General features: G+C 39.6%; 1 protein-coding gene across 3 annotated transcripts in view; it reads right to left on the reverse strand.

The window, feature by feature from the left end:
• LMCD1 (LIM and cysteine rich domains 1) overlaps window positions 1-13,583 on the reverse strand; it is a 58,653-nt gene that overhangs the window by 44,412 nt on the left and 658 nt on the right. The window contains exon 2 of one of the 3 annotated variants that reach the window (XM_023536882.1): window positions 4,340-4,460. The exons of 1 other annotated variant lie outside the window; for it this stretch is intronic. Coding sequence is in view for 1 of the 2 variants with exons in the window: in XM_023536881.1 (XP_023392649.1) it covers window positions 6,993-7,106 (114 nt within the window). In the remaining variant the exon portion in view is untranslated. Of the gene's footprint in view, window positions 1-4,339; window positions 4,461-6,992; window positions 7,117-13,583 lie in introns of all 3 variants that reach the window. One more of the 3 variants, XM_023536881.1, reaches the window with a different exon arrangement.

Consider the following 13,583-nt stretch of genomic DNA (forward strand, 5'->3'; position numbering starts at 1 on the left):
CATCCCTTTCATGGTGTACCCCAGAAGTTGATGTTTCCCTGATAGGAGAGCCAGTTTCTAAACCTTCTGGAAGTTGACTCATTAGAGAAAACCAGACTTCCGTAGAGAGACTCAGAATGTAGCAACTGCAGGCTGTCCATGAAACAGAATATATACAAGCACTAGGAAATTGTGAAAACTCAGCTCAATTCGTGAGAGTCATAAGGTTCTGCAGACTTTCATAGCATTTCTGGTCATGGCTCATTGCTTTGGAACATCCCTTTATCTACTCCTGCCCTTGACATGATTTGCTGGCAGTGTTGGGGAAACACTGTCCATGTTGGAGCTTGAGGAGCTGAAGTTGAGCTCTGGTCCCTTTTTTCACTATCTGTATGACCCCAGTCAGCAGTTTCTGCTCTCTGAATCTTGAATTTTTCATCTTTAAAATGTGTTGTAATCTCTACCAGCTTCAAGCGGTTGTTGTGAGAATCAAATATGATGATGCATATGAGATGCTTTGAAAACTGTGATGTTCTGTAGAGATCACGATTATCAAATATTAGATATTTATGGGACTCTATGCTCCTTTTTCATTAATTTTATCCTTAATATGCCATCTGTGTAATTATTAACTAAAAATTCCCCTTAAAAAAAACAATTAAAAAACCTAATTCCTGAAAAAAAAAAAACCTTTAGCCCTAAAATGTATAAAAATATAAGGTAACCATAAAAAATATAGTAAATGTGCAACAACATTATTAAATTCTAGCTAATATGACTGCCTTCTAAAAGCTCTGAGGTTGAGGACCACTCTCCATCAGTTTAAAGTGAAGTTGGGTCACTGTTTAGGTGTTAAAGACATTTTAGGACCAGTCGAGACTTGCTCCTTGACATAATCAGAGGGACAGAAGAACTGAAAAGGGAAAAAGATTCTAATGTGGTTCAATGTCATTAATGCATGTCAATGTACCAAGTAAATTCATCTTTTGACCAATGTGTCCATAGCCCATCCTTTTGGAATCCTGTTGGGTAATAGATGGAAAATGGTATAGACAGACTAGTGTGCAGCTTTGGATTGAATTTCTTACATTTAATTCATATCCATCACACTAGTTATGTCATCATCATGGCAATTTACTTAATCCCTCTGAATCTTGATTTACTCATCTGTAAAATGGGATTGGTGTAAACATTAGGAAAAAACTATGAAGAATGATGCCAGAACGTGGCCCATGCTTGTTAAGTGCAGCTACTATGTCTAGTGAAAGAGCAAAGCCTCTATTTTTACCCCTCATATCAAGGGCAGAACATGGCTGAAGTTTCTGGAGTTTTGGTTCTGAGGAGTATAGAATGACTAATAAAACTGAGGAGAAAATGTGGGGGCATTTCTGTACTAGCAAAGTAAAGAGCAGAATTAAAATGATTAATTGCCCCATTTATGATTTTTAAAAGGCGGGGGGGGTGGGGTGGCGGGGGGAGTATCAACCAACAAAGCAATTTCCTCCAGCAAAACTTTGCATAGACTTATCATTCACTATTTCAAAAGCGTATTTGCGGTCAGCTCAGTGTCAAGGGCTTGGCTAAAATTACAGAGCACTGAGAGGTGTTGATATTAAGCGTTTTTTTTTTTTTTAAAAAGTGTGCCAACTCTAAGTCTTCAGAATAAGAAGAAATATGATGGGGTCCAGGGCCTTCTCAGAATTTCTTGCACTTCAAAGAGCATGTACTTGGCAATGATTCCACTGCTTTCCTGAGTTTGGTCAACGTGGCTGAGGAAAGGCAAAACTCTTAAAATCCACACAGATGGAACTTTTCCATTGGCCCTATTTTGGTATAAATATTCATCAAGGACTAGAAACTTAAAGTAGATATCAGTCTGAGCTATGAGTGGTTTGGACTAAATTTCAGCCGATTTTCAGCCGTCTTGCTGGCTCTTGACTTTCAGGAGGGCCAACTCTCCTGAGATGTGGCTGCTGTTGTCTAGAGAGCTAAGCCAACTGCCTCCCCAGATCACGGAAACTATTGGAGTTTGTTCTCAAAAGACTTCCAGCCAGAAACAGGGCTTCAAGGTTCAGATGAAGCTTCGTGTTAGTTGTTGGAAGGAAGGAAACAAGTCAAGGCTTGGCTCATCTACCATCCTAAAGTCAAACCTTTTGGAGACAAGTTTGAAGGAGGATAATAAATTTAGAAGCAGACATTAAATAGTCAGGGTCCGCTTTGGAATAATGCCTTCCCCAACCCTCTCACTTTCATTTCCTTCTCATTTTTAAGATCCTTCTTAAATACTACCAAGGAGGATCCCTCCCACTCCTTTGGCCCCACTCCTACCTGGCTAGTTCTGATTTCGGTCCACAAATCAGAAAGTGTTAGATTAAACAACACGTGTAGGCACTGGAGGAGTTAATGGTCTTACCTACTCTATTTTGTGTCTGTCTTATATCCTCCATCCTCATGTTCTTGTAACCCTTTCTATCCCTGCAGGATTCCTTGTCTCTGCCAGGAAGGAGAAATAGTTGCTCTTACTTCTTTGATACCTTTCCTTCTCTCTCCTATAACCTTATTTCATTCAATTTCCTTTTCTATCTATTAACATTGTTGAGCCCTCAAGGTATGCCAGGCTTCCTGGGGGCAGGGTGGAGGGTGGCACAAAGGAGCTAAGGTATGGTCCCTGCCCTCAAGGAGCTTATAAAATGGAGAACTTAGGCACCAAGATGATATTATGGTACAGGAGTTAAATGAGCAAGACAGCAATTGCACATATTCCAGGGCCATTCAGAAAATGAAATGTTTGTTCAGTAAGAGAGTAAATCCATGCTAGGAGTTCAGAGGAGAAAGAACTTGGTCTGCACTGATAGCTTCATAGAGGAAGGAAGTGAGAAATGGATAGGATTTTGGCCCATGGAGAAGGCTGCTCAGCATGCATGTGAAGAATAAGATGTATGGACAGGGAATGAGTAACAGATCAGTGTGGGGGAAGCAGAATATTGTAGCAAGAGAAAGAGGACCCACCACATAGAAAGTGTAATGCTTTTTTCCTAATAAGCTCTGTGACCTTGAGCAAGTCACCTAACCTGCTAGATCTATTTCCTTGTCTGTTAAATAAAGAAGTTGACCTAGAGAATCTCTAAGACCTATTTCACCCCCTAAAAATGAATTCTAATTGCTGAAATATACATTACAAGTATTAGTTGAATAGGTATATGATGATTTTCCTTGTGATTGTCCCAGCAAAGGTACAGAAAGGGTGACAACAGCCATCCTAATTAGTGTGAATCTTCTTACAGAGGATGCTCTCCACATGGGCTGTTTGGGCTTATTGGCTATGTAGGACAACAGACTTGAGGAAACACAGCTTTTCCATCAAACCCTGCCTCTTCTTCAGGTCCTTGCAAACACAGGGATGATCATAATTTCATTTTTTTTCAGTTAATTGGCAGGCAATCACCTGGGATCTTTTTTTTTCTGTTTAACATACCATATGTAACCAACAAAAATCAAGAATAATCATCCCAGTGGCATTTTAATATTCAAACCATATGCTTTTCATTTTGATGCATCATCTGACCTAAAACATGGCAAGGAGGAAGCCATATTTAGAGACCAAGTCAGAAATCTGAATTGTTTGGCCACAAGATTCTAGATCTTGTTAATCAAGTTCCCCTATTTCGAAGGCCAATTTTTTCCCTCACAGTTCATTGAGGAATCCTATCTTGGATTTGTCTTCCTCTACTGATCATTTAAATGACTTCAGAGTTTAAAAGTGAGTTCACTTTGAAATGTTTTTATGTTCTGCTCACATGTGCAGTGTGCTGAATCTCACAGGTGTTATGTGTGTTCCTTGCTTTCCATATATTTTGCATATCCTCAGTTATCCTTTATTTTCTTCTGTCACAACATGAATCTTTATCTTCCTGCAAACATTTAAACTCAGTGGGTTTGCTGGCACTCTATTGCTAGGCTTAGGGGAGTCTCAAGCCACCACCACAAGAAGTTTTCTGCATGCCAGCTTGGCAGGCCCTCCTATCCTACCGTACCAAAGGGTTCTGGTTGAGAGCCAAGAGGAACCAGTTCTTAGATCAGAAAATAACAGATGTACATCATGGATGGTGGATACAGAGGAATGTATTTCTCCACAGTTTAACATGGATCATATTCCTCAAATTAGAAGTTAAATAAGATGGAATATATTGGTGTCAGACTTGGAAGGCATAAAACTGGACTGTGACCCAATCCTAATAGCTCATTTATCCTTATCTTTCAACACTCAGATCAAATGTCACCTCTTCAGTAAGCGTTCCCTGACCTGACAGGTAAGGTTAAGTACTTCCTCTTTTGATCTCCCTCAGGCCCCCGTTCATACCTCTGATCAAGGTCATGAGACACTGACGTGATCTTTGATGGATGAACTGGGTGTTCCTTTTCTGAATCCATCAGCCTCTGGGAATTCTTTCCTATTACTTCTCCACTTCCCAGTTCAGTCCCTGGTATGTAATAATTGCATATGTTTGCACAAAATAAAAATTTAAAGTCGGCCAAATCAGAGGTAGAAAATAGTTTCATCAAAATAATGTTTTTATTCTCATTAATTTCATTGTCATTAGCTCTTTTAATAGTAAAGATACCTCATTTAACGCATATTCATTATTTGTCAAGTACACTTGTCCTTTGATTTACGCAGTATTTTTTTTCACGTGAGTTTTTTCACATGTGGTAAATATTCCCCCCCATTCACGCAGACTTTTTATATGTGATTTAAATTTACGTGGTCTCATTTTATGCAGTTTTTTTTTCCATTTCCATTATTGGTAATTACTCTTTCTAAAAAAACAATAGCTTAACTAAGCAACGTACAAAGAACTAATACTTACTAACACATAATTAATGATCTTCTCATTCATTGGATGACAAATAAAAGAGCCTGGGTGACTACTGACATTTTTTGGGATTAGTTTTACAAATGTTTTGCTGTAGAAGCTAAAAATTATATGAAAGTAAAATGTCTTCTTTTAAAATACTTTTACTTTTCAATATACACCTGGTCATCCATACAATTTAGGACATCCAAATATAAAAGTTGTATGTTTTCCACCAAATAAAACTTCCGATACAATCTTTAGATCAAGGCATTGTTTCCACCTTTAAGATTAATTAGTACATTAAATGGAGTTTTAATATTTTTAATAAACTTGAATCACTTACAGTTACAGAAGCCTGGAATAAATACATAATTTTAAGTAGTATCAAGAATATTGCTTTAGCTTTGAGTGAGCCATCGACTTTAAATGCTTCCTGGAAAGCAATATGGCCAGAAGTTGCTCTACCAGGGAATAAGTTTCCACCAACTGAAGAAGGATTAACTGACATTATTAGTTTATTAAACGAACTTCAAGAAGGCAGCTCTGACAATTTGAATGCACATGACATTAATGAATTACTAGTTGATAAGGAATTAATTGATAATGAATTAATTCACTTAATATCTGAAGTTCATCCTGCCAACGAATACGGTACTGACCTTGAACCAATTTCATTCGCTGCAGAAAATATTTACAAAGCTCTTCAATTGGCCACAAAACTGGAAACTGCAGTTCCAGATATTGATCTAAATATCCAACGAGCCTTAAAATTTCAAAAAGGTTTTTCAAAATGTGGCAGTGAATATCAAAGAAATTATGAAAACTTAGCGAAAGACGGGATTGGAAAAAGATCATCCAAAAGCATAAACATAAATAATGAAACTAAAGTAGTACTTCCAAATATTTTGAGCAATGAAGATAGTGACTGAAAAAGAAGTTGGTTGCTTTAGATTACAGCACAGACACCGACAGTGAATGAAATTTCTTTTGGTTTTTCTGAATTTTCATTAACATTTTTTTTGTGAAGATGTGAAATAAATATTTTTATGACTTATATTGGCCTATTTCATTAGTATTTTTTTTTTATACTGGTAGACTTTTTTTTATGTGGTTTTCTTCCACGAAAAAAAAAGACATGTGGAATGGATAATCTGTGTAAATCAAGGGAGAGGTAAACTGCATTAAGAACTTTAAACAGATTATTGTTGTGAGGACCACAACCTTTAGTCCCATTTTATTGATAAAGAAATTGAGGCTCAGAGCTAATGTGACTTATCCAAGGTAATCGGAAACATGTGGCAGAGCTGAAATTCGAACTCAATCTAGTCCAAGAACCTCAGACCTCAATTCACTATAGTTGTACATGTGTATGTTTATATTTACATGTATGTATTTGTGTGTGTGTGTGTGTGTGTGTGTGTGTGTGTAGGACACTGTTAAACCTTAATTTCAATGGAAGTCTTAATATATTTGGCTATCTGACATGAAAGTATCCCTTTTCAGAACAATGTTTTAAATGCATATAATACATAGAATTATAAAGGAAACTGATATATTGAAATGGTATCAATATATAAAAACAACTCTGTGATTTGGTAACATATCACCCTTTATTAAGTTAATTAATAAGATCTAGCAGTGGATCTAATTACTGTTATTTCAGAACAGGAATGAGTATAAGTGGTACATTGGGCATCTACCATAGCTGGAATAGGTTATGAAAACATCAGATTTCCATTGGTATCAACAGCACAAGGCCTGCAACTAAATTCTTTTTCCAATGTGAATATCATGTAAAATAGCTATATTTGATTTTTTTAACAAAGGCACAGTGGCTGCTAAACTGTCAGGTCTTTGTCTTCATTCGTAAGTGAAGGAAATACTGAATTTTAGTTAGAGGTTGAGGATATAAACATGCATTTACATTTCTTGATACCTTCGAATCTATCCACAGATCCCTGGTTAAAAACCTCTCCTCTATCTACTAGCAAGATTAAAACAAAACAAAACAAAACAAAACAAAACAAAACAAAACTCCCTCCCAGACTTCCTCTAAAGCAAGAAGCCCCAAATGCTGACTCCTCCCCCTATTAGGGCCAGATCCCTTTAACAAGGACACCCACAGAACCAGAGCTGGAGTGGGGAGCACAGGCTTGCCTTGGCAGGTAAGGAGATCTCTTCCAGGATGAGGGCAGGGCTGAACTCCATGTTCCTTCCACCTCTTCTAGCCAACAGATGAATTAAGTCAATCACCTCAGTGGTCAGCCTCATGAATCAGTACCTGGAAATGCCACTTAGTCAGACAGCCCCAATAGATGCTGTCTTCTTAAGGCAGGTTTCTTACGGGGCATTAGTCATCCAAGAGCCCTTTCCCCATGCTCCTGCCCTTTGGTGTCTCTGACACCAACACCACAAAGAACAGAGCCTCTGAAGACATAGAGCAAACACAGACAACTTGTCCACCACTACAGGTCTGCGAGAAGGCAGAAGGGGCCACTGGTTATCTGTGGTACCTGAGAGCTGCCAGTGGCCAGTACCTGTTGCCTCAGACTTCTCTTCACTCAATGTTCTGTTTAAAATGCAAAAACTGGAAAAGAATTATACTCATTCCATCCTTAAACTATAGAGATGACTGGGGTCAGGATGTGGCTCAGAGGTGTGCAGTGCTGGTAAATCTGAGGGTAGGTGGCAAAGGAGGAGAAAGAAGGGTGTGTGTGTGTTGTGTGTGGTGAGGGAGGTCAAGGAACATGAAGAATCATAGAACAATGACATTATTCTGCCTTTCTCCCATCTTTATGAGAAATGAATTCCACCAGACTCAAGTTTACATGGCAAGAATCAAAATATTCTTATTCACCTTCTTGTATTCAGCAGCCAGAATAATAATAAGTGCTAAATAAATATTTGCTAAATGAAGAAATAAGTGGCTATTATCCTGTCTTATAAGTAAGATATCCAAGGCTTGGTGACGGTTAGTGCCTGTGTAAGATCACACAGCTGAGGCTAATGACTGGTTGCCTCCCCATGCAAGGGGAGGGCTGCTTTTTAGAAGTGTGGCAACCAGACATCCAGGACAAATTGTTGTCATTGTCATGATTTTGCATATGATGTGGCCTGAGTATATTTATGACTAGGTCTAAGTTTAGCTACGAAGAGAAGGTCCTGCAATCTGATATCTTAGAACCACATGTGATGTAGGTAAACTAAACTTGGTCTTCCACGTTTCAGCACTCAATTACCTATGAGATTTCTGCACTGTGCTGATGAAAGGGCATATCAATAATAGCAGGAAGAAATATTTTTTGGGCACTTACTATGTATCCAAGCACTTTATGTGCTTCATCTTATCAATTATTATTTAAATGTAGAACTATTATTAATTCTTCTTTCTCAAATGAGGAATCAGAGATCCAGATAAATGACTTGGCAAAGGTTGCAGACAGAGCAAACAGCAGAACTACGAGTCACATCTAGATGCCCATGCTTGCAAAGGTCATGTGATTAACTACTCCTCAAAATGGCCTCTAAACCTTGTGGCCAAAGCTAAGTTCAGAGCTGAAATATTCGCTTGTCCTTCCAAAGTTTTAGAGTACAAAGTAGACAAGAAATCAGAGTATTCTGAGCATGAAAATGACAAATATGGAAGATACTCTTTTTTCCTTCACTCATGAAGGATGCCGTGAGTCAATGTACCTTTCAGTTATTTCATGTGTAAATTTTGGATCTGCCATTTCTCCCCCATGTCCCACCTGTAGCATGAAAGCAGATCACGAGATTCTGCTCAGCTCTTTTATATAATGATTTATTTTCTCCAAAATTTCATTTTACAAAGGAGCCAATGTTTTAAAACAGGAGGAAGCGGGGGTGGGGGCGGGGGAATCCATAAACAAATTATGTGGATTTGAAACAGCCACCATGGGCTGGATCTCAGTGCTCCTTTATCCTTAAGGAGTGACTTGTCAAGTGCAGTCTTTGGTTTCTGCTCCCTCAATGATCTTATTTCCTTTTAAAGCACGTCCTGGTGGGGGCTTGGGCTGTTTTGCTCTGTCCTGATTCACATGCTGTTGGGTAGACCAGGAGTCAGCCTGACCAGGCATGGAGAGATACAAGTTTATCCTCAGGCTAGAATTTCTTGGAAGCTCTGGTCTGGGATCTCCAAGATTTTTTCTTTTTGTCAAGTGTTACTGCTTCTTCAGTAATTTCAGGATAATATGGTATGATTTAGATTGTCTATCAGTTTCCTCCATAGAGAGTTCTATAAATCTTCCAGAAAACTAAGAACCAGGAGAAATCTAGAAAGCCCTTGTTCTATACATGGGGAATGGCTGTGACAGCATGGGTGGCAGTATAAACCTGGCAGTGACCGAAAGATATCAGAGAGGTACAGATGCCTGCTAACATCTGGCAAATGCTGGGCAGTTCCTGAATCGAACTATCATTGTGTAGGGAGACTTTGATCTCTGTGAAGCTCATAGCAATAGCCATAGTCCCTCTTCTCCAGACTTCCACTTCTAATGAAAGCCTTGTTTTTTCTTGTAGTGGAAAGAGCTTAAGTTTTGGAATTAGAGAAGACTGGGTTTGTGTTCCTAACCTGCAATCATATGATCTTAGGCAAGTCATTTAAACCCTCAGACTTAATTTACTCATGTAAAAAGAACACTAATCTTTCTTCATGGTAGTCCTTAAGGCTAAAGGAGATAAGATGTGAGAAAACGTCAAAGTTCCCTGTGTGAATTGAGATGTCTTTCCTTCCTCCCTTATGTCTTTTCCCAAACTTGTCTGTCCTACTTGTAGAACTGCTGCAAGCTCTGGGCAAGGAGGTCTTGGAGCTGAGATGGCTTAAATTAAAGCCTAGAGATGCTCTGTGATTAAGCCTTTCCTTGCCTCTCACCACCACACATGGTGGATGCACTGGTGAAAGTCAATCATTAGCCCCCAACCCCACATATTCAGACACCTCTGCACAATATGACAAGCATCTGCAATTATGAAGTAATGGCTTCAGCATCTGTTTTAGGAAATCCTTTAAGAAGGACTTGGATAATTTCTTTTCTTTTTTTAAAATAAGGCTTTCTTTTGGGCCAAGTTGCTTATATACACCTATGGGCATGTCTCCAGTGCCTTGGCTATTAAAGTCTTTAAGTGACAGCTTAATATATTTTTAAGATTGAGGGAGCCAATGACAATTCTTGAGGAGCCGTGTTTACGTTGGATCGGCTTGCCCAGGCAACGTGCCAGCAGTTTTGCACGCTGCAGGAACTGGAGGTGAAAGCAGGAAGGGCTGAGTACAGATGGGAGGAGAAAGCTGAAGGACAGGAAAGCCAAGAGGGATGTGATGTGGAGAGAGTAGAGGGAGACACCCAGCTGAACCTGGCAATGACTGCACTTAGAAGAACTATCATTTAATGCTCCTCCAACATTGTGCTGAGGGTTGAAAAATAGAACCCTTTGGATCCAGTCCATTGGCACATGCTCAGTCAACAGTGAACATGCTCTTAGATCTTTTTGTTCTAGTCCTTTCTAAATACCTTCTAAGGGCTCCTTGGCGGCCAAAGGGCTTGTATTCTTGCAGAGCCTAAAGGCCTTCAGCACACCCTCTTAGCAATCTTAGGTGAGGAGCTTGATCCCTCTGGGCCTCAGTTTCCTTATCTAAGAAGTGAAAAGAGCTACACATTCCCTTCTAGGCTAAAATTCTATGACTCCAGAGTGAAATGTTCAATGACTGGTAATCTCTGTTCTGTGGAAGCAGATTTTTTTTATCTGTTAGGCTAGAATAAAGACATGATTATTACTCACTGTCCTAGCTTATCAAGGCTGAGCAACAGACTTTGGTTCAGTTGAATAAAAATTAGTTGCTCTTCAGGTGGGATGGTCATTGAGAAAAAAATGTGTCTTTCACTCACCAAAGACTCTTTTCAGCATTCACACACCCATCAAAATATACCACTACCACCCACAATAATAATGGCTAACTCTATTTGAGAGCTCATGAGCTGAACTCCTTTATATATATCATCTCATTTAATGATCACAGCCACGTTGGGAGGTAGATGCTGCTACTGTCTCCTCAATTTTCAGCTGAGGACACAGACTCAGATGTTAATTAGTTTGTCCAAGAGCACATAGCTAGTACGGGGTAGTGCTGGGATTTGAACCTAGATCTGATTACAAGAATACTAGTAACCAGTATTCTAAAATACACTTAATAAACAACAGAAGAACAAATCCATAATAATTATTGATTCCACCAAGAGAAATGGCATTTGGCTTTCAAGGCCTTTTTTTCCCAAGGTATGTTGGCTATTTATTTCATTAATCTCAGGGAATTCTCTGTGCTGGGAAATCTCTTTCGCAGAAGAAAAACAAATGGTAACTCAAGAGCATCCACCCAATGGGACCATTTGACTTAGCACAGATGAGAGGAGGTAGGGAACTGTTTCTAAGCTCTGCCACTAACTATGTATGTGACCCATGGTAAGTCCCTTAGTATGTCTCGGATTGGTTAGATGACCTCTAAGACTACTCCAGTTTTTGGATTTTATTTTCTCTCTTGAAGACCTTTTCATGACTTTCCAGCTGCTGGGAATTCCCTGCACCCCTCTCCCCTCGGGGGCAGGGCAGTGAAGACAGCTTGTATGCCATTTAAAACCATTTCTCATTTTGTAAATAGGTCCCTTGCAGCTCTAAGAGCCCGTGAAATCTTTTGGAAATGCCTAAGTGTGATTATGCATCCTGAAGCCAAATGTTATAAAACCCCCATTGTTGCAGATTTAAAACATAAATATGCAATAAAAGCTTTTCAGCATGTTGTTGATATGACAAAGTGTTTAATCATTGCCTTAACCCTCAGCAGGGAGAGCTTCTCCCCCACTCCTTTCCCTTCCCTCAACTTTTTGAGTTGAAGACATTGGTTAAGCTACAAAGTGGTGATCTTCCTCCTGATTGTCACAGTCCCAAGAGGTAAAAAATATCTGCCCTTTCATCTCTACCCACCGCATTCTTTCTCTAAGCCTGTAATTGGATCTAAATGAAAAAATAAACCCTTTGCATGCCAAGGAAGTTGGCACTAGAGGAAACAAGAAGGAGAACATGTTCCACCTCTAACTCAGATCATCACACTCTCCTATGCAAAGAAAGATAAAAACAAGATAGGAATACAGTCAAAAATATTGTAATAGGTTTGTATGGTGACAGATGGCTACTAGACTTATCGCAGAAATCACATCGTAAGGTATATAAATGTAGAATCGCTATGTCGTACACCTGAAACTAATATAACACTGTAGGTTAACTATACTTTAATAATAATAATAATAAAACGAATTATAAAAGCAAACAAAACGAAACAAGGCTTCCTCCAGGTGGTGGCTTAGGCTTTCATTGAGGGGGTTTTCCATGTACCTTGCCTCACCCCATACAATAACCAACAGCCAGCTTGTGCTAAAACCACCCCAAATCATCTGATTTTCCAGAGGATAGCGAGACTCTCCTTCTTTAGCCCTGAACTTTTTACTTTAACTGAATTTGGGGAGTAAGTTCAGACACAAATATCCTGGTGCTACAACAAATTAAAAAACAACAATGCACAAAATGTACTGTCCATGAATGTTCTGGTCTTGGCTGGATTGATATTACAGCGGTGTAAGTCCCACTGTGGATGGCATGTTGTCTTGGAACAGAGATAAGCAAGAAAGGTTTGTCCTCAAGGAGTTTGAAAAGAGTGTAGAGAAATAAGAGCAGTGTATGCTTAACTCGCTACTAGGTAGAAATTAATAATTAATAGGTATCTTACCATGGTTTAAAGTGTTATGAAAATTCCGTAGAAGGAGAGATGACTTGATTCTGCAAATAGTCTGGCAAATGTAAGGGGGCATGGTACATTCCAGAGATGTCCTGAGGAAGTCTGACTTGGTGTACACATTCAGAAGGGTCCTCTGGACTCTGTGTGGGAGTCTGGGGAAGGTCAGTGGTGCAATGGCGCAGCTATAAATAAGATGCATGAATGCTGCACCCCTAAGTGGCTGGTTTGCATTTTATTTTGATTCTGACAATGGTTTCTTTTTTTCCCCCTCTCAGTTCTACCTTACAGGTAATGTTAGATGTCTAAGGAAGACTTTGCCCTGCAAGACCAAATCCTCTGAAATCAGAGTTTTAAAATGACTGATTTGGAACTTTTTGGAGCCCCTCTCTATTTAATAGATAGGATGCTGCCTGATTCATGTATCCTTCAATAAAGCCAATTAGATCTTTTTTTTTAAAATACTGCTTTGGGAGACTAACCCACAATGCACCATTGCTGTTATTACTGCTGTGAGGGGACTATCATCCCCACTTTGGCGCCAAGGAAAAGAGCTCAGAAAAGTGACTTGGTCAATACAGTGCAGCGAAGAAGTGTCAGGGACAGGGTTTCAATGCTTAAGGCTTTCCTTATGCTCTGCTGCCTGATGGATCCAACTCTCTGTGGCCCCGGGCCTCAGTTTCTCCACTGGCCCAGGCTGTCACTTTGCTCTTTCCCAGCTCACATGTCCTCTGCCTCTGGCCTGTACCCTCTCCCAACAGTATTCAGGGAAGTAACCTGTGGGTGCTGGCGCTGGCAGTCATAGCTGCAGGCCCCTCGGTAATTCACCCTTGCCCTTTTGGGCCCCAGCTAGCCCTTCTTGAAAGAAAAACGTGCAGACCCTAGGGACAGAAATTAGTTCCCCTGTCCTGGAACTGCTGCCATTGCCAACATCAGCCACTGAAGAAACG

Source organism: Pteropus vampyrus, unplaced genomic scaffold (genome assembly GCF_000151845.1).
Source record: "Pteropus vampyrus isolate Shadow unplaced genomic scaffold, Pvam_2.0 Scaffold171, whole genome shotgun sequence".
Lineage (NCBI taxonomy): Eukaryota > Metazoa > Chordata > Mammalia > Chiroptera > Pteropodidae > Pteropus > Pteropus vampyrus.